This window comes from Amphiura filiformis, chromosome 7 (genome assembly GCF_039555335.1).
Source record: "Amphiura filiformis chromosome 7, Afil_fr2py, whole genome shotgun sequence".
In the NCBI taxonomy this organism is placed as follows: domain Eukaryota; kingdom Metazoa; phylum Echinodermata; class Ophiuroidea; order Amphilepidida; family Amphiuridae; genus Amphiura; species Amphiura filiformis.
The window spans coordinates 23,302,441-23,325,041 of NC_092634.1; the positions used below are offsets into that span (position 1 = coordinate 23,302,441).

A 22,601-nucleotide genomic window follows, 5' to 3' on the forward strand; every position below is an offset into this window, starting at 1 on the left:
AAAAATCCGAATTGGTACGTATTTGTCCATAAATGATAATTTGTAATAAAGAATTAAAATATTTATTTTTAGGGAAAACAAAACCTAAGATCAAACACTTAATTGATTGATCACATGACTTGTATTGTCAGCTGACGACTATCGTGCGTCGGCTGCTAATACCAGCTTCCGAGCAAAATGTTCATGCCAGGCTGGCAAGGCTAAAAAACCCTACAGGCCTAAGTCAATAGATAGATTAATAACGTTGGCCCGACATCAAAGATTTGATGTTATTCCCAAGTTACAAATTATATATGCACTATAATGAAAGACAGAAGGTTGGGTCATAGACGGGTTCATAGATAGGCTAGGCCTACATGTTAAGTTTACACTTTTTTAAATAATAAGCTATCTTATTGAGACAAAATGGACATGTTTCATGAGCAGAAATATTTTGATTAAAATTAACAAAATGCCGTCTTTCACAACTTGTAAAGCCATATTACAACATTTGTTGAGGAGAACACCCTCAATATTTTTCAAAATTCTGGTTTTTTTTTACTAACATGCCCTGCAAAAATCAAAACTTTAGATGCTGGCCATCAAAGGCCTGTGCAGTAGCACAACCGAAGGAGTGACATGCATTGGCGACATCTGCTCTGGTAGTAAATCTACTGAAGATGATAGACATGGTAGATCGAATGTCTCGTGTGATTGCGAAAAACTGCGCAAATTTGATGTGTGCATCCGTTGCATCCATGACATTCACATGGGTTTGCTCTTTAAAAAAAAAAAAATGCCACAACACTCTGCAGAACTAACTGCTTGATGATTTGAACTTGATCTTCTGTAGATAGCACTACTGGAGACCAAAATTACACCATTGATATATTTTTGGTATACCGGTGTCTATAAAGATCCTGCATTGATTTACATGGTGACCCCCCCTGACTACGGGCATAGGAGTAGGGGGGTGGTCCATACAATCATCTCCCCCCTCCCCCTAATGTTGACGCCTATGGTGGGTTCAACCAAATTAGCCTCACATTTGGCCATTTTAGCCCCCAAAGCCCAAATGAGATCTGCTCTCAATGTAGTCTGTAGTGTCTTGATCCATTTGGCTTCCATTTGGCTTCATCTCTCAAGATCCCCTCTACGGAAGCCCCTGAATTGGGATTCTCTCCGTGCGACAAGTGTGCCGCATGCAAGCACCAACATGGTCAACGCAACAAAGAGCACACCAAACACACAACTGCTGGTGAGACATTCTGCAGCACCGTCACAGGAGAAAGATACCATATTCAACACCCTCTTAACTGTCAGTCTACTAATGTCATCTACCTCATCACTTGCAAGAAATGTTTTCAACAATACATTGGCGAAACCAAAAGGGCCCTGAAGACCCGGTTACTCGAACACTGTGGAGACACCAAACACAACCGAGACAAGCCAGTTGCTAGACACTTCAATCAAGCAGGTCACAGTACTGAAGACATCACCATCATGGCCATCGACAGACCTAACAGCCAGAATTACTACCATCGGTTGGCTTTGGAAGCCAAATGGATCAAGACACTACAGACTACATCACCGAAAGGCATCAACATCAAGGGTCATTCATAATCTCCCTCTCCTTGCTCATGGCTCGGTCATGCAGGTCACTGTCCCATACCTTTTTCTCTTCACTTTTTGTTCAAAATCAGACCACTTCGTCACTCCTGGCATGCCGTCTTCATGGTCTGGAAGCGGGAACCAATGCACATAGACGTTGGTACCGCTTGGCTGTCCCACCTAGGCGGGCTATGTTGTTCTGTGTGCTGGGTTGTGGGGTCAGTGGTCCTCCTTTTCATTTGATTTCCCCCTTTGTGACCTGCTTGGCCTACCATATGTTTTTTGTGCCTTTCCCCAGTCTTTTGTCCCATTTGGCTCTCCATACTTTGCCTGCTGTTATGGTTTTTCACACCTGTCATAACCCACTCTAGGCTCTACTGTTATTTAGATTTCTTTTATTTTCTGCTGCTTAATCAATGTTTTAGTCAATGCAGCTTTTGATCTTCTTCTTTTTATGATCAGAGCTGGTCTCCACTATATTGAGAGCAGGTCTTTTCGAAACGTCAGGTTTTTAACTCTGTTTATATATTTTGTGTTACTCCCCCATTGGATGTTGTGTCATATTTTCCCTGTTTTTAATTTCAAAATATAAAAGTTGATACAAAATTTTCAAATTTTTTGAAAAACTATGAAAAAATAGGGCATTTAGTGAGAGATTAATCAAAATTTTAAAAAAAATGGGTCTTTTGGTGTCAGGAAAACAAAAAAGGGGGTCATTTGGTGGGAGGGAGTTGAAAAATGGGGGTCAATGTAGCCGCATATCCCCATCACCCATTTTTAGTGAGTGCCCTCCCCTATTGGACATTCCATAGAAGTGGGGCGTTGCTATGTACGATCTCGTGCTGGTCGTTCGCACATTTCAGTGGCGTAGCTAGGGGTTATATTCACCAAAAATGGACTAGATATTGTTGCGCGGAGTCTGATCGATGTGAGGTTTATAATCTTGGCTATTTGAGCAGCCTTAGCGATCGAAAGTGGATAGTGGGGGGAGCATTTTGTCTGAATTGTAAAAGTGACTGAAAAAAAAATATGGTGGATAATGCCGCATTTGTCAAAAAGTTGGGTCATGTTCAGTAGTCCACCAGGATTGACCCTGTAAATAATCATAGTAGAGGGCTGTCATTTTCTGGTCATGAATATGTTGGTAACCGGAGTCATTTTTTTATGACCCTCTATCGCGGGCTAAATTTTTTACAACCCACCAATTTTGCGATGAAAATATTTATATTGCCACCCCCTTTCCACCCACACAGACTCAAGACACATTTATTCATTGTTGGAACTAAGGCGTGGAGGCCACAAAAACTTTGATTGTAAGCGTACAGAAAGTGGGCAGAGCGCAGAAAAATTGTGATCACGTAAGTATAAAGAATGCGTGTGTGTGGAGCATGTAAAAATTTTACACTACATGTAAGGATTAATTTTGTGTACACATTTTGTACACAGTTAAAAGAATGCGCGCATAGCGCACAGAATTCTTGAGTCACCAGCCCTTAATAATTTTATAACCTCCCCCCCCCTATTTTTGGTGTAAAAATTATGACCCCTCCCCCCTATTTTGGTATAAAAATTCTATGACACCCCTCCAGTATATTCATGACCCACCCCCTTTCGAAGAAAATGACAGCCCCCTAGGATGCATGGTTTAAATTATGGTTATAATCAGTGCACCGCCGCGCCATTGCCCCTTACGCGCTCCCAGAATGAAAAGGAAGATGCCCCGGGGAAGATGCAAGGAGAAAACTTCCCTCCTCGGCCACCGCAAGTAGAAATACATGTGCCCAACAATTTTCAAGTTTGATTACAATATGACCTTGGGGGCCTTTCCCCCTCCCTGACCCCAGGGTCGGATCCAGGAATTTTTGATAAAGGGGGCGCCTTTTGGTCGACGACGAAAAAATGTGTTAAAGGGGGTTACCCCCTCGAAAACTCAACGGTTTTGGCCCATTGTTTGCTCTTCATGGCCGAATTTGTTCCCTTTTTTTTAATTTCTTAAAATTTTTGTATTTTTAAGTTACCGGCGCCCTTTGCTAGTCAAAAAATAGAGGGGGCGCGCGCCGGCTGCGCCCCCCCCTAAATCCGCCCCTGGACCCAGCTACGCCACTGCCACAAATACATACCGGTAGATACACCACTTGCACCATTCAGTACGACCAGCCTCTTTGGCGCCATGGCGCCACCACAAACAGTGGTGTGAATTGTACTACGGGCTTTGATTAACATGATGTTTTTGTTGTTTTTTGACCGACGTATTGATGAGTTGGCATTTGATATAAATATAAAAATGTCATAATAGATGATTGTAAAACTTAAAAGATATTAAAAAGCTGAAAATATTGGTCACAATTGTTCATGCTCTTCTTAAAATGGGGCGCCGAATTTAAGGTAAGTAAAATACAAGAATAAATCATAAATTAAATTTGGTAAATACTTATACTAAGTTATACCATATGTATACCAAAATCTTAATACCGTAGTGATTTTGCTGATTTGTACCCTGAGTAAAGATAGTCACTTGTGCTGAGCATCAAATTGGTCACTTATCGCTCACTGTTCAAAATGTGACATCTACACTAGTCACGATTATCGCACTTTCAGTTTCCCACGCGCTTGAACGGGAATTGGATTGCGACTTTTTCGATGTCTAGTGAGCAAATTTTTTCAATATTTTGAGAAAATGATGTCAAATTTTCTATTCTGTATTGTTTGGTAATAATGTCTTTTGCCAATAGTATGTTTAAAGTTGTAATTTTGTGTTTTTGATCGCAAAGATCGGATATTTTCGTTCCCGATTCAATTCTGAACCCTTCGCAAGGGTGCCGATTTCGCAGAACTTTGACGATAATTTTGCCTTTTGGACACTAAAATGCTTTCGATCCTTAATTTTGTTTCAAACGAGTCTTAAATTAGCAAGCACAATACGGTTGGTACCACTTTTATATACATTGATGAAATTTTAAAGATTTTCTTTCAAGTTTCTAACCGGCTAAATCGTTAAGTGTGTATTTCCCATTGACATCCAAAATGGCGTAAGCCAGTCCTCAATATACATAGGTACGGGCGATATAGGACTGGCAAGTTTAGTCTAATCTACACCAATTACAGTCCCGAAACTGTCTACTTTTTAGCCGACCTCAATTCGAAACATTTAGTGATAGTTAAAATGCGATCCCCAACCCTTTGGTTACCTTTGGACGAATTTGTCGAAATCTCCATGAGTCTCTGTGTCTGAAATTCCCGGTACAAACATCGAAAATGTCGCAATTCTCAGTTCCGGGATATCCGCGATCGCTGTTTTCATACATGAATATATGCATATCTCTGACCCCTGTAAGGTCAAAAAGCGTATGGCGTTGATTTCAACCAATCCGATCCACCGCTTAATAAGCAGCTTGATACTGACGCCATATCTGAGGTGACCAGGAGGCAGGAGCTACCATTTTGGTAAACTGAACTCGACTCGCATGCGTTCTTTTGGTTCACATAAATCGAACAAAATTTTCAATAACGGGTAATAGTATGATTTCAATTTTTATTAATGAAGTTACTTGTAGTTTTGAGGAATGACAAAGTTGTTTTTGGAAACTTAGATGTTTGTTTCAACTGATGATGTAGGATCGCAAGGTGAGTGAATTCGTGAAGAGATTTGCTTGTTTGAGTGATAGTAGGATACGGGATGTAGGCTAGTCCTCTGTGTTTGACCGGCTCCGACGTCTCAATTCACGACGTCTCAATTCGTACCTGCTTACCAGACAGCAATACTGCGTATTGCTGTATGGAACCAGATATAGCTGATTTGTGAAATGCAATAATTTATTAATTTTGGATTGTTGTCCAGATCTATGCAGTAATATCATTTTCAGACGTGCATATCTATAATTATATAGGTTAATAACTGCGCATCGGTTATTTGGAGGGCGCATTGTGAAAAATCTAAAACATTTTGCCTTTGGGACTGAGGAATATTCCGAGGTTAGACATTCGCTTTTCGTATCTCTTTCCTTGTTGGAAAGGTATAACATTGTGGAGATAGGAACATGTACCGAACATCCGGGACCTACTCTGCCATGTTTGGTTGAGTAACGGTACATGAACACAGTCTTTTGACTGTGCCTATGTAAATTAGTCATTGTGTAAAGCTGTGTTTATACCCATGGTTACTCATCATCACCAATTGCTCTTTACTGCTCTCCTTAAATCAGATATAGGAGAGTGATTTTTAGCTCTCCTTAGTTGACCATTCTTTCTTTGTACATTCTATTGTAAATGCTCTATAGGGCACTTGCACTGAAGGTTATTAGTTCAAATCATCCTCCAGACATGCTCCAGAAGACATGCAAATAAATGGAGTACAATACCAATCACCTGTGATCAAAGTAATTCTTTTGTACTCCATGCATTTGCATATATCTTCTGGAGCGTGTCTGGAGGATGATTTGAACTAATGACCTTTCGTGCAAGCACTCTATACAGCTCTCCTTGAAGGCTCCAAAAGAGCTATTTTATGCTCTCCTGCAAATTCCAAAAGAGCTATTTTATGCTCTCCTGCAAATTCCAAAAGACAGTCCAAGGCATATCATGATAACTAGTGCAGCTTTTCTATGTGGAACACACTATCGCAATCCCCCTAAAATTCCATGTGTGATTCTCTCATCACAAAAATAAATCATATATTTGGGTCAAGTGAAGAAGTATGTATAGAAAACATATTTATGTAGGTTTCCTTGACAAATCTGTTTTTTTTAAATTATCTATTCTACTGACTTTTAACGATTAATTTAGGCCTAAGTGAATATTATAGCATACCATTCATAACTGTTGATACTTTTCTTGGACTCAAAATAAGTCCGCAGCAGTGGGAAATTACGATCATTAAAATGTTGATCGCGATAGAAGCAATCAAATGCAGCAATCAAAAATGGCGATTGTTTGAATGCAATTTTGTTTCCACCAAGAATTAAACCTCTCGCACAAAGACCTTAAATTGCTGAGCCACGCTGCTCTGCTCTATCTGCATACTTATGAATATTAATGAGCTTATTTTGATTGAAATTCCATTTTTCACATGTATTTTTCAGGTGAGGATGAGGAGCCCTAGTTTCAAAAAGAATTTCTACAGAAGCATCCTTCTAGCTGTGGTGCTCATAGCTGTTTTCTTTGTCAGGCGTATCCATGCTCGGTTAAAATTAAAAGTACCAAAGAAGCCCAACATTATTTTCATCCTTGCCGATGATTATGGATACAATGACATTGGTTACCATGGTTCCGAGATACTCACACCCAACTTGGATAAGTTGTCTGCACAAGGAGTCAGATTAGAGAATTACTATGTACAACCTATATGTACTCCTACAAGGAGTCAACTTATGAGTGGGAGATATCAGGTAAGAGCCAGACAAAGAGTCAGATTAGAGAATTACTAAACTGGCCTCAAAAAGAAACTTATAATTTTTCACAAGGTCATATCTTAAAATCCTCTCCATAAAAATGAACTAAAATTGCACACAAGATTACTTCAATACTCTACTCTATTAAAACACTGGTCAGTAAACAAACAGTTGCCCAACTGACACAACAGCAAAATGCATTGACATGCAACACCTTCCTGTTCCACATTCACAGCGCATCAGATTTCTTTGGCTAGGTTCCAATTATTCGCCTGATATTAATCTAAACATTTTGCTTTTGGCATGGAACGTAGCAGTGTCCTAGGTCCGGTGGCGTAGCCAGTACTTTTTCAGAGGGTGGGTAAAGGGGGGGGGGGGGCAAGACAAATTTTGGTACAATTATCGAATAGGGTACAACTTAAAATCTTAAATATTGGGGCAGCCACCATCTAACGGGAGGTGGGGACATTTCACAGGGGGCAGCTGCCCTCTTTGCCTCCTGGCTACGCACTGCCTAGGTCCAAGCACAATGCTGAGACTTTTCATAATACCTGAATAAATAAATAATGCAAAGTCAATAAACTTAAATATTCTTAACTGTTATTTTTGAATTTGTTTAATTCCATGATTTCCATCTATAAAATATTATCATATTTTGTTTTTAAAACAAAATCCAATTTGAAATGTAACTCTCATTAACATTTTGCCCAGCTGGCAACCAACTACATAGTTGGTTGCCATTAATATGGTAGTTGTGTGCATGTAAACTGTTTGTTCACAAAGTATGTACATGTACATGTACGCATATATGTGGAAGTCATAACAGTGCATTTTTATACCACATCACACATGAATGTCCGCTATTAAACATCCGTGACTGTGCATCGCGTTCATGTCTTGAGTCTTGAGTGATGAACTCCTGTTAAGCGAGGCTTTTCCTAGGAGAGCTGTGCTGTGCATACGTGCCAAATTCGGTGCTAAAAAAACATCAACAAAAAGTGCGAGTAAAAAAGGCGAAGCCCGAAGACTACAAGGATTGGTGGGTTGGTGTAGTTGCCATATCCCGGAGAAGTGGTAACGCCAGGGCCTGGAAATGGCTAACTGTCAAAGATGATACGACTGGAGATGGCAATCTATTCCAAACTGGTATTGTACGAACGAAGAAGGAGTAGCGGTAGGTGTTGACCCTCGGTTGTATGGCCTGGTAGCTATAGATGTTGGATGCTCTACCCTGACGAACAGATGGTAGTACCGTCGAAGGGAAAGGAATATTAGCCAGCCCATGATGTATCTTGAAGAACATTGTATTCTGGTTGAGCAGACGTCTGGTACATGTAGCTAGGGAGTCCCACTCAAGGCGTTGCAGCATCTGTGTAACACTAGCCTGTCTTTCATAGTTGTTGTAAACAAATCTAGCTGCTTGACGCTGCACTGCCTCCAATGCGTTCACCTGCTGTTTGACGACGGGTTCCACGCAGCAGGCGTACTCCAACTTTGGTCGTACCAATGCCTGGTATGCTCTACTTTTGACTTGAGATGGACAAGATGAAAGATTACGTCTAAGGACTCCTAAGGTGCTTCGTGCGCTAGCAGTGACATTTTGAACATGGTCTTTCCAATCCAGTTGGTTGGTGATAGTAACGCCAAGGTATTTATGCTTAGATGATTTCTGGATGCGTTGCCCGTCAACCTCATAGGTGTAATTGAATGGTTTTGTTTTACGGGTGATGGATAGAGCTTCACACTTCCCAGCATTAAAACACATCTGCCACTGGTCGGCCCATCTAAAACCTTGTTCAGATCTTCTTGAAGGAGATTATAATCATCGGCACATGTTATTTCTTTATACAGGATGCTGTCATCTGCGAAAAGCCGCAGGGTGCAACTGATGTCACTAACTATGTCATTTATGTATAACAAGAAGAGGGTGGGACCGAGGACCGAGCCCTGGGGTACTCCCGATGTCACTGGTGACCACTTAGTGTGCGTGCCATTAACAACGACGCATTGGTCTCACCCTACAAGGAAGTCTTGAATCCAACTTAACATCTTCCCTCTAATGCCATACATGTAGTAGTTGAGCTTGGCAGCAAGGCGCAGATGTGGTACCTTGTCGAATGCCTTGCTAAAGTCTAATAGCAAGACATCTGTCTGCCCTCCACGGTTTTGCACTTCCGACCAGTCCTGTGTAGCCTGGATCAGTTGGGTCTCACATGACATCATCTGCCGAAACCCATGTTGCTCATCGATTATGATGTTGTTTCTAGCCAGATGTTTTGCTGTATGCGATAAGACGATGTGCTCCATGATCTTGCAAGTTATACATGTGAGACTAACGGGCGGTAGTTTTCGGGTGAAGATTTTGAACCCTTTTTATATATGCCGGTAACCAGAGCCTTTTTCCAATCGTTAGGAAGTGTGCCAGTGTCAAAAGACTGTTGATAAATAAAATGAAGAAATGGACCCAGTTCGGTTGCATAATCATGAAGGAATCTAGCGGGTATGTTGTCAGGGCCGCTTGCCTTACTGGTGTTAAGTTGGCCAAGCTGTTTTACCACTCCTGCCAGATCAATGTGGAGGTCAGGAATATCCTCAAAAGGAGAGATACCCTTGTCTGGTAGCTGATCAACATTCTCCTTGGTGAAAACAGAAGTAAATTGCTGATTTAAAGCTTCGGCAATGCCTTTGTCAGTGGAGTAGAACTTGTTGTTGACAACCTTGTTTTAGCAAATAACTTTTAAACTTGATTGGGTCTCATGCAACACATATATTCATGAGGATTAGGAATTAATTTGTGTTACCCATCTATTGATGTTTTAAAATAAATAAGATATTGACCATTTACAGTTTCTAAATAAGTTGATGTACCTGTAAATAAGTAAGATATTGACCATTTACAGTTTCCAAATAAGTTGATGTACGTGTTTTTATCCCAAGATTCATACCGGATTACAGCATACGTACATTCAAACCCCACAGCCTCATTGTCTGCCAGTCTCACTACCAACTTTACCAGAGAAACTTAAGCAGGCGGGTTATTCTACACATATGGTTGGTAAATGGCATCTTGGATTCTATAAGAAAGATTGCCTACCTACAAGAAGGGGATTTGATTCTTATTTTGGTGAGTTTATAAACTTAAAGGAGTATTTTGTGATCCTAGCATCCTCTATTTATGTCATGTTTCATTAGATATTATCCACGAAAAAAACCTATTCCCAAAATTTCAGTTGATTGATTCCGATTTTGCGTTCGCGAGTTATGCATGATTATGTGTATTACACTGCTCCATAGAGAATGCGTTGTAATTTCATTCTGGTATACCAGAACGAAATTCAAATTTCACAATATCTTTGCTAAACGAATTAATCTGCAAGAAATATTTTGTACATAAACATTATGCAGCCAGAGGTTTCCAGTGATATAAAAATCTCAACTTTTTTTGAGAAAAGTGGGGGGGGGGGGGATGAGGCTGTGGATCACGAAATACCCTTTTGAGAAGGCAGATTTTTCTAAACATTATGGTTGGTAAATAGGTAAATGGCATCTAGAATTCTATAAGAAAAATTGTTCACCGACAAGAAGGGGATATGACTCTTATTTTGGAAAATAGATATTGAGGGTTGAGAACCAGAAAGCCTCAACTCACAATCAACTGCTCCCACAAAATGAGCATGAAGTTGCCAGGGCACTATAGAAGATACAGTCCAATAATCATGACAAAATTCAATAGAAAACAAAAGACACTGTGGAAAAAATATTGATTTTTGAACCAAAGCAAGAAGCCAACTTTATGATCGTTTTGTGAGAGCTGGTCATAGTGAGTTACGGCATTTTAGTTCTGAACCCTTGATATATTTTTGAAACAGATTTGAAGAAACTATACTTTTGTGCGGGAGTTATTATAAATCATTCACTATACAGAAGCCCCCATCCCTAGTTATTCATCATGATTCACCATTATTGCATAATACAATATTGTCTGTGCACCATCTTCTATAGGATTTCTCAGTGGTAGTGAGAACTACTATTCCCACGAGCGAGATGGAGGCATGCCTGGATTTGACCAGGGTAAACAGTGGGTTGCCTTGGATTTCAGAGACAATGAGAAACCAGCAACAGGCTACCAAGGTGTCTACTCAACGTTCATTATGGCAGACAAGGTGCAGAAAGTGATTAAGAATCACAATAAAGCAAAGGTATATACTGGATTGTTTCAAGTTATCATTTTATGTAAACAATTCTTCCTTTCTATTTTTCATTTTGTGTGTGTGTGTGGCGTGTGTGTGTGTCAGTGAGTACCGTGACCGGTTTTAATGTATATCTGATGAAGAGAGTTCATATAAAATCGGTTTTAATGTTGCTCTCTCTGAAGATGGCTAATATCAAATTTGATTTATTTTTGTTGTACAGTGACTAAATACAGGTCATCAAAGTAATTTTAATATTTATATCTACTGAAGATAGCACATGTGAATTGATTTTAATGTTGCTATCTACTGAAGATAGCTGATATCAAATTTGATTTATTTTTGTTGTACACTGAATACAGGTCATCAAATTAAATTTAACATTTATATCTGCCGAAGAGAGCTCATATAGAATTGATTTTAATGTTGCTTGCTATCTACTGAAGATAGCTGATATAAAATTCGATTTATTTTGGTTGTACGCTGAATACAGGTCATCAAATTAAATTTAACATTTATATCTGCCGAAGAGAGCTCATATAAAATTGATTTTGATGTTGCTATCTACTGAAGATAGCTGATATCAAATTTGATTTAGTTTTGCTATACAAAGATAGCATAGCACATGTGAAATTGATTTTGATGTGTTATCAACTGAAGATAAGCATGTGATATCAAATCAGTTTAATGTTGCTGTCTATATTGTAGCACATCATATTTCATTTAAAGTTACTATCTAGCAAAGATAGCTTGTAGAATTTTGCTATCTACTGATGATAGCTTGCTTCAATGTTGCTATCCACTGAAAATAAATTGATTTTTAATGTTGCTGTTTACTGAAGACAGCTTGTATCAAATTAGTTTTAATGTTACTGTCTACTGAAGTTAGCTAATATTAAATATGATTTATGTTTGCTGTACACTAAATACAGCTCCTCAAGTTTATTTTAATGTTGCTATCTACCAAAGATAGCACATGTATATGAAATTGATTTAATGTTGTTATCTACTGGAGATAGTACGATGATATCAAATTAGTTTTAATATTGCTATCTACAGTAGTACTTATCAAAGCAGTTTTAATGTTGCCATCTACTGCACTGGTATATCACACTGACAGAATTAGATAAAGAGAACCGGGACTCCCTATGCCGCCACATACAATCGCGTCGTCACATGTGGGGAGAAAATTAGGGGTATTTGGGTCCTTGTCGACGGTGCGCGGAGACAAACAAAAATAATTCTTGGTACTCGGCGTGCAGGTGCATCCAGTGCGTCTGTCAAATCGCCCATCATCTATGTCGCTTGCATGACAACGAATGCCTCTAGCGCATTCCGATGGAAACTGAATACCCCCAATTTTTGCTCCAGGCCTGTATCGAGATGGCAGTTGAGTCCTGGTTCTCTGACAGACAAGCCTCAAATTAAATAAGCAGATCTGGACCAGGAGCCACACATTTGGAAAAACCAGCTCCTGGTTCTGTGATTATCTAGTGAATCAGGTGCCATTTTTAAAGAGCTAAGAGTCATTTAAATTTCAATTGTACACATTAAATACAAAACCTGCTTTGACTACCAGGCTCTATTTAAAAAATGTAGAGCCTGGTTCATATGATTTGGGTGTGGACCAGGAGCTAAAATGTTATGACCATTGGGTAAATGGCTCCTGGGTGCCTGCTTATTTTGAAGCTTGTCAACAGAAGATAGCTTATACAAGTTTTGGGGGTTTTTCTACTGAGGATAGCTTACATCAAAGTTGCTTAAATGTTGTGACATTGTTTTCCACTGAAGATAGCTCATATAAAATTGAATTTAATGTTGCTGTTTACTGAAGACAGATTGTATCAAATTGGTTTTAATGTTGCTATATACTGAAGATAGCACATATCAAATTAATTTGAATGTTGCTAGTTGCTATCTACTGAAGATAGCCCATATGAAATTTTATGAAGAAAGTTAAACCTGAACTCAAAGCTAAATTTTGCTCACCTGAGAGCTTTCGGAATGTAACACTATTCCTTGTTCACTCATTGATGACTGGTGAATGATGCTTACTACTGCTGGTCAGTGACCGTCCGACCGTGACATAGGTCACATGTCTGGCACTGACGCAGTAGGGACTTGTAAGCTCCAGAAAGTCTATGGCAGCCCTGGTATAAAACATATGAAATTTGTTTTAATGTTGTTATCTCCTGAAGATTGCACTGTGATATCAAATTAATTATAATGTTACTATCTACCAAAGATAGCACATATGCTAGAGGACACGGTGGCTCAGTGGTTACGGCTTTGGACTCATAATCTGAGAGCTTGCTTGACGTGCGTGGGTTCGAATTGCCGTCCCAACACCGTGTTGCGCTCTTGGGCAAAGCGCTTTGCCTCGCTTGCACCATCCAGGTGCAATGGGAAACTGTTAATGAACCCTACGCCATTTGTAGGCAGCAAAGTGCCATATAATTATCTACATATATTTTTATATGAAATTTATTTGTTGTTATCTCCTGAAGATAGCACGGTGATATTAAATTGATTTTAATGTTGCTATCTTCTGATGATAGCACATATGAAAGTTTTAATGCTGCTCTCTGCTGAAGATAGCTGGTATTAAATTTGATTTATTTGTTTTGATTTTGCTATCTTGTTTTGATTTTGCTATCTTGTTTTGATTTTGCTATCTTCTCAAAATAGCACCTATAAAATTTCTATTAATGTTGCTTCCTCCAGAGGTTAGAACATATCAAATTTCTTTTAATGTTACCATTAGCACAGATAGCTCATAAAACATTTCGTTATCTACTGAACTAGTTAATACCAAATTGATTACTAAGTTTCTATACTGAAGATAGCTTATATCAATTTAGTTTCAATGTTGCTATATATCTACTGATGATAGCTTGTTCCAAATTGGTTTATCTTATTTGTTATCTTATTTTTTATCTCATCACTTCAGCCACTCTTCCTATACCTAGCTTTCCAAGCAGTACATGGACCTCTTGAAGTACCAAAACAATACACCGATCCATATGAAAAAGTGATCAAAGATGAAATGCGGAAAACCTATGCTGGCATGACAACCTGTATGGATGAGGCTGTAGGCAACATAACACAAGTTTTACAAAGTACTGGCTTATGGGAAAATACATTGTTGATATTTTCAGCAGGTGAGATAACAGATTTCGTTGTTTTTTTGTTTGTTTTTTTGCAGGAGGAATTGGAAGTGGCACTCCCTGATTTTGATAGGATTTACTTGATCTTCCTCATCCTGAGACTCTTAGTCTGAACTAAATAGCATATATATGACATGATCAAGGGGAATGAGTCGGATGTCGCTAATATTGTTTTTGAGATATTGGCAAAAACAGTGTTTAAATTTGTTTGTTTATATTGTTTTCAGCCATTGATAAATTGCTCATAACTCGGTAACCAGAGTCCGATTTTGATGGGGTTTGCATCAAATTATAGCATGCGTAAACTGCCAGAAAATGATGTCAAAAACTTCTAATTGAAAATTGAAAATTGCCCACATGTGACTCATTCCCCTTGATCATGTCACATATGAGGCCTAAAAAACAAATGCAGCAGGCTGAACAAAAGTAGGAATTAGTTCATTAAGACCCCAGTCATATTACTAATTAATCAGCAAAGTAGTTCCATGCTTGATGGCATTCATTCTACATCTGTTGCTTGAGACCTACTGTGGATCCATCAGTCATGGTAAGACAGTCTATGGCCTTCACTTTTTTCTATGACCTTCACTTTTTCAGATAACGGTGGTCGTGTAGACCTAGGTGGCAACAACTGGCCACTTAGGGGTGGCAAAACAACAATATGGGAAGGAGGAGTACGAGGGGTAGGGTTTGTGACCGGTCCTGTCCTGTCAGATGATGTGAGGGGGACAGTTAACAAAGAGATGATCCATGTGAGTGATTGGTTTCCTACGCTGGTAACAGGTGTGGCTGGGATGGACTTGACTGGAACCAAACTGGATGGATTCAATGTATGGGATGCCATTGCTAGGTATGCACTCTGTATGGGAAGGGGGAGTATGAGGGGTAGGGTTTGTAAGCGGTCCTGTCCTGTCAGATGATGTGAAGGGGACAGTTAACAAAGAGATGATCCATGTGAGTGATTGGTTTCCTACGCTGGTAACAGGTGTGGCTGGGATGGACTTGAATGGAACCAAACTAGATGGATTCAATGTATGGGATGCCATTGCTAGGTAATTGTGTGGTCAAGCAAAGCAAAGTACTGTAGTGTATAATTGTGGGAGTGTGGGGTGCATAAAATGTGTAGAACAGGGATACATGCATGTATGTAATGTAATGTGCTGGGGATATACCTGTGTATAAATGGGACGATATCCATGCTTAGAAAGCACTGATTAAATGTGTATAAAGTATTAAAGTGGGGCTATAGAGGATATAATTATTTCGTGTAAGCTAATCCTAACTCTAACCCTAATCCTAACCCTAAGCCTAATCATAATCATAACCCTAATCATAACTCTAAAAAAAAAAAAAAAAAATTGTTTGCTTGCCCTCGAATGGATTTTAAAAATTGGGTCGGTCGGTCGGGAAAAGGTTTTTTTGTTGTTTTTTTTCCCGTTTCCCAGAAACAGACATGGCGAATACCGAATGCAATTAATGGTTCAAGCATTTCCGTAGCAGCAACATCACGCCATGGTCCAGCATCTGTGCTCGCCATTGTAGCTCTTCTACATGTAGGCCTACGTTTAATGAACTGTACAATTCTCCTACATGTAGTGTTTTCTGCTTTTCAAAAGTATCATATTAATCAGCGTGTTCGGTCCCTTGCTTCACCTGTACAGCTAGCGCTACTCGATCGTGTTGTGTCCGCCATGTTTAAAGTGAAATCATATTTATACCGAGCGATTTGTGCTCTTAATAAAAGTAGCCTCAATAAACATGTTGAAAAAAATAGTGCAATGTTACTTCCTAGTCGATACGAACAAATATCATGAATCTAAATAGTTATAAACAAGAAATGAATATCTGGTACAACTGTTTTCAAATTGGTTGAATAAATTCATCAGGATCGGTAGAGTAAACTCAGTAACCAAAGTTCTTGATATCTGATCCAGAAATTGCACTTACTTGGTGTACGGTTCAGCAACACTGTTGCCTTTGTCAACACTTGATGATGAGTGATTCCTACTGGCAACCGACGCTAGATGTATCTCCAGCGTAGGTCTTGGTGTTGCCAGTTGATTTTCCATCTGGGGATTTTCTTGAACCCAGTTCTAGAAACTCATCAAAGATGTGTCAAGAGTGATGAAGAAATACAATGTCTCTACCGCGATGAAGCCACACAACACGCTCCGCAGAGAATTGGTCCACCGAAGGATAAGCGTGATCCAAACAACTTGACCCAAGCAGTCTACAAGATCCCCTGTTTGAACTGTGACCTTTCCTACATAGGGGAAACTGGAAGAAAATTTGGTACACGACTTGTCGAACACAGGAAAGAAGTGGAGAAGGTTAACAGTACAGTTACCACCAGAGCCGGTAGAAAAGAGTCTCTCACAACGGTAAACAAGTCTGCAATAACAGATCACGTAGTCGACAAGAACCATGTTATTGGATGGGGGGACGCTGAGATCATTGGCACGGAACAAGAACGCTTTACACGCTGGATAAAGGAGGCTATAGAAATTAGAAAGAGGAGGGGCACCACCATGAACAGAGACGACAGACCGTATCAACTCTCACACATCTTTGATGAGTTTCTAGAACTGGGTTCAAGAAAATCCCCAGATGGAAAATCAACTGGCAACACCAAGACCTACGCTGGAGATACATCTAGCGCCGGTTGCCAGTAGGAATCACTCATCATCAAGTGTTGACAAAGGCAACAGTGTTGCTGAAACGTACACAAAGTAAGTGCAATTTCTGGATCAGATATCAAGAACTTTGGTTACTGTGTTTTCAAATTGTATCTACTTTTACCATATTTTAACATCCAGTGCTGTACGGTGCGACCAATTTAGGCGCATTGGCGACTAGATTTTTTCTGATGCGACTAAACCTTTAATCCTTGGCGCCAATGGCGACCAACTGTTGAAGCTTTTATTCGCCAGCAAATGCAAAACGTATAAATAATGTAGTGTTCAATAATACAAATGTACAGCTATGAATATCATGACATCTCAATGGGGACTTTCTGGAAAACATATCTATAGGCCTACACTGTACATGCTGTGTATGGAGTATGTTGATTGAGTACAGCAGCTATGATTCATTCAACGCAACATGTGGCTGTGACAGGGAAACCCCCTTAAAATTGAACATTGTGGCAGAATGACTTGAGAAAAGTTGGAATACGGTGCGTTGGCGCCTCAGTTTTTTTTACTTGGGAGCAAAATTTGGGCGCCTAAATTTATAAAGTTAGGAGCCATTGGCTCCTCAATCAGTTTTTGCACCGTACAGCACTGTTAACATCTGTTATATTGTATCCATTCTTGCACGATATGCACGGTTATATTTTGCCTGTAGGTGGAAAAATGCAAAGTTTCCCGGGAATATAAACTTTGTTAAATATTTCCCGTGATAGGTGGCTGCGAAGCAGTCACATGCGCCGCGTAAGCGGCGCAGGGGGGATGTTTGAGGGGGGATGTGCCCAGAAGTTGAAGAATTTTCAAAAATGGACCTTAATTTGACGCCATTTGGTGCCATATTTTCACAAATTTGAGAGATAAAAACTGACTTTTAAGCTTATAAAAAATTGTCATTTCTAAGAACTTTTTTTTGTTGCGCCCAATTGACCAACAACGCCTCTACATTCCATTGTCCATTGTATAATAAAACCACAAAATATTATCCACTCAGTGACAACACTCCCCGACTCCCGACTGTACAGTGCGTCCCTGGGAAAAATTTGTAAACACTTACACTCGACACGTGATGACAAGTCCCCGCGCCCTTCAATGTCGGGTTTCCCAAGGTGAATTTGAGGGCATGTTGGAATTGCGCACATTCGCGCTATTCCTCCTCACACAGACGATTTCATCTCTTAATCTCCGAACACGTGAATTCTTTCTGTAAACAACTCTGCACAACCAATCAGGATGGGAATTCCGCGGTATTCCCCAATACGTCATATGCATAAATTATTATAATATCGATGGAGCTGATTTAGCTGCAGGGTCATCGAATCAATTCGCGCAGTGATTCGCCTAACTTGGTATACACGCAAATCAAAGTTGATTCGCGGAGAAGAAAGAAGAATAAAACAATCAAGAGAAATGCAAGAAACATAAAATTAAGAAAGAAAGGAAAAAGAAAAAAAAAATATAAAAGAAAGAAAAGAAAAAAGAAAGAAAGAAACCAAGAGAAAGGAAATAAATAAATTACATCTGTGGATAATAAACAAACCATCACGGGAAATCACCTATTATTACACGAGTGCCTGACGAGTACAGTGAATCCCCCTCGATTTTGCATTTATAATTAGCTGTTTGCAAATTTAGGGAGCCTCCCTCCGGTTTCCGCATTTCCGTATTACGAAGTATGAGCCGACAGCGGGAGTACCGATACACATGTAAGGGACTGTCAACAACCGAAGCGCTGTCATCACCGGAAGACGACGAAACATCATTACATTCAGTGATCAGAATGAACGATAATGACAATCTTTCCCGAGGTAAATAAATGTGAGAAATACATGTTTTTCAAATTTTTTTTGTGCCACTTGCTCAAAATTTCCCGTGAGCAATACACATTTCTAGGGAATGAGATAACCGAATTACCCACTTTTTCCCGGCGTGATCCCTAGATGCGCCGTCCGAAATGTGCAGGTGGATAGCAAATTGTATTAGAGCTTAGACGCTGAGGTGGTATACGAAATTGTGGAACCCGACAGTCAGGACACGTAAACATGCATGATATGGTATTTTACAACGTTTCTTTTAAATCATCGGTTTTTAAGACAAAAATACATGGCATTTTTGGGAAAATAAAAAAAAAAAACCCTTTTTTAAAAAAAAAAAGTTCTACGGTCGGGACTGCCGAGACGGTCGGTCGGACGGGGGCAAGCAAACAACTTTTTTTTTTTGGCCTAACCCTAATCCTAACCCTAATTCTGTGTAAAATTACATGAAGGAATAACCAATCTGGTCCACTCAGGCTTAAGTCGGAAATTTTAAAATTAGAGTTAATACCATTTCTAACTTGCTCAGTACCTACACTTTATACTGATGTTGATTCCCCATGTCTATTGAATGCTTGGTTGCAAAGTTATGAACCTTTTATATGTCAATTTTAATATGTTTTTATTGTTTTTTTCTCATCCTTTTTTGCCTATGTTTCAGTTTCATTATTGCCACTTTTAGCCTGATTGGACCCGTTCTGGTCACATAGGGTATTTTAGCTATTTTTGGTATTTACCCCTATTACATAGTGTGAAAATACATACCCACTAAATATGAATGGGGTTGGTGTGTGTGTTTATATGAGGGGGTGTGGGGTGGGTGTCAGTGGGTGGGTGTGATTGTTGGGGTGGGGTGTGTGTGTTTATGTAGGGGTATTTGTTGGGGTGGGGTTGGTATGTCAGTGTGTAAAGAGTTTGGGCAAGATACTTGTAACAAAGAAAGATGCAATCAAATAAAGTTGAAAAAATACAGTCAACAGAAGGTAAAATATAATTTATGTTTGTTTGACAAATCACTTTTTCATGTTTTTGTCTGTAGGAAGGGTAGAACATCTCCAAGGAGAGAAATTCTTCATGATATTGATCCATTTTTTGGTAGGACAATATTTACCAATGAATCGGGCATACCATGTACTGACTATAACACATCAATGCATGCTGCAATTCGATATGGAGACTGGAAACTTATCACCGGAGACCCAGGTATGAATGAGTTGACTTGTTTCAATCCCCACATTGTGTTTTGCTACTCTCATCATTATATCCTTTCATTTTTGCCTTATTAATATTCATATCATTCTCTTTCCACTGTTTTTCTGACTTCATTCTAGCTATCTCCTGTTTCCTATCTTATGTCTCTTCCCCTAAATGTGTCATGTGTGTCTGAAAGTCCCTCTGCATCTGTCTCTCTGTCTTGTCTGTGTCTTTGCATGTCTGTTTGTTTCTATCTCACCTTTCCTGTTGTCTCCTTTTCATTTTTATCCCCTGGCTTTAGTCATAAAGGTTGATTATGCAATAGTATTCCATTTTGGTTAGGTTTTTGTTTTTGCTAATATCTGGAGAGCCAATTGGGATACAGTGACAAAACTTGATAGAGGGTAGCAAGGGCCAAGGTTCTCAACCTTATTAGATTTTTAGCGCTAAATATGATAATTAAGTAGCTGATTTGCATATTTATGTATTTCCCTTTTTTCAATTTGTTTTCCAATCTGTATTTTCATAGGGTCAGATAAGTAAAGATTGATGGATTATCATTACTTTGGAACGCCAGTATTTTGTCATTTGGAGGCCATCAAAGGTCTCAAATAGTGATTATTTTTAGATTTTTTTGGATCGGGTGGAAATGTTACCCTGTGCAAATACTCCTGCCATGGGAATACAATGAGTTGAGAACCAATTTTATTCTTCAGTCAAAATGATATAATAAAATGAAATCATAAGATCTATGCAAACTGATGAAAATGCAAAATATGAAATAATCAAACAAAATTGTCTTCTCAACCTCCTTAGGTTTTGAATTTGCTCCAGGATGGATTCCCACCCCAGACTCCGGTATCAACCCGCCATCTGTGCCTATCAAACCACTCAACGATACCATCTGGCTCTTCAACATCACTGCTGATCCTAATGAGTACAATGATCTCTCCAGCAAACACCCTGAAGTTGTTGAAGAGTTGGTTTCCAAGCTGAAGGCATACCAAAAGACAGCTGTACCGGTAGTATGGCCACCGGCTGATGAAAGAGCTAATCCTGCATTGGGAGATGGTGCTTGGGGTCCTTGGTTATAACCATGGTGTATAGGCACCACAGCGTGGGACTATAGGGTCCAAAAAATTGTTTGCTTGTCTTCGCCCAAACCGACCCTATTCTGTAAAATCTGTAAAAAAGATTTTACTGTGCAAAAGAAATTTGCAAATTCCAGAAAAGTTTTTTTTCCTTTGGAATTTTTGATATTTTGAAAAGTTTCTTAAATAGTTTCTTCACACAGATCTAAATTGTTATAAAACATGAATGATACAGTGAGTGAATGAATGAAGTTAGATAAATATCCCAAATCACATCTATTTTGGGCTCTTTATGAAGCTTATTTATAGGCTTTCTTATATTGTGTTTTGGCTGAAATTGTAAAAAAAAAATGATTTTAAAAATCTGACCGACCCTATCTTCCACAGAGTGTGAGGACAAGCAAACAGTTTATTTTTTGGCCTAACCTTTGTTTTGGGTCCAGGATGATAACTTTTGACCACTTGTACTCCCAAAATTGATTTGTCTTTGTTGTAAAAAGTCTGTGGATCCTATCCTGGACCCAAACTTCTGAGGCTAATGCTGCCCTGGCCCTCGCAGGTACTGTAACCTGCCGGACAGCAAAGTTACCCGCAACTGGCTTGCAGATGGGATAATAAGGTACTTTTTATCATGGTTATAATAAGGATTTATCACAAAGGAAGCATCTTCATTGGGAAAAAATAAGGTGAGGTGCTCAAAAGTAAGGTGCTTGCAAGCTATTTTCTTTCAAGTTTTTATTGCCAGTGTGCCTTGATTATTATCAGCAGTCAACTGAATCAATAAGGTGAGACTCCCATGCATTAGTGTGTGGCTCTATGAGTTAGAACCCCATAGTCACATTAGTTTGTTCTCGAAACATACTGAGTTGGCATGAAACTCACCTTGACAAGGAACTGTTTATTGCCTCAGTTTAACTTTATGAAAGCTTGTGAAGCTGAACCTAGTTGTGATGGTTATTTGTAGATGTAGGCTGATGGTTCTTCTGTGCCTTTATAGAGCTGTGTATGTGTTTGGTGCTATAACAATTTAATATGGTGTCTTGGGCCGTAATGATTGGGATTCTTAAGTGTGCAGAACCCTGTGGACTTGGTGTAGCACACTATAAATCGATATAGGTAGGGATTTTTAGCATGAAAGTTCATCTTTGTTGGTAGACTTAAAGGGGCATTTCATGATCCACAGCCTCATACCACTGTAACCTCTGGCTACATAATGTTTATGTACAAATATATTTGGCAGATTAATTTTTTTGTCAAAAATATCATCAAATTTTAACATTCTGGGATTTCTGGTATTACCAGAATGAAATTACAACAGTGGCCTATGGAGCAGCGTAATAAGCATAATCATGCATTACTCGCAAAGGCAAATCGGGATGAACTGAAATTTTGGGAATAAACTTTTTTTGTGGATATGATCTCTACTGAAAAATGTCATAAAGCGGGGATGCCAGGATCACAAAATACTCCTTTAAGTATATGTA

General features: G+C 39.2%; 1 protein-coding gene across 1 annotated transcript; it reads left to right on the plus strand.

The window, feature by feature from the left end:
* Positions 1 to 3,833: 3,833 nt before the first annotated feature.
* Positions 3,834 to 21,285, plus strand: LOC140156906 (arylsulfatase B-like). The gene is made up of 8 exons (XM_072179943.1): positions 3,834 to 3,975; positions 6,669 to 6,974; positions 9,915 to 10,101; positions 10,980 to 11,176; positions 14,118 to 14,328; positions 14,932 to 15,184; positions 19,872 to 20,035; positions 20,843 to 21,285. The coding sequence occupies exons 1-8, from the start codon at positions 3,943 to 3,945 to the stop codon at positions 21,118 to 21,120; spliced, it is 1,629 nt and encodes a 542-aa protein (XP_072036044.1). The 5' UTR covers positions 3,834 to 3,942; the 3' UTR covers positions 21,121 to 21,285.
* The last annotated feature ends 1,316 nt before the right edge of the window (positions 21,286 to 22,601 follow it).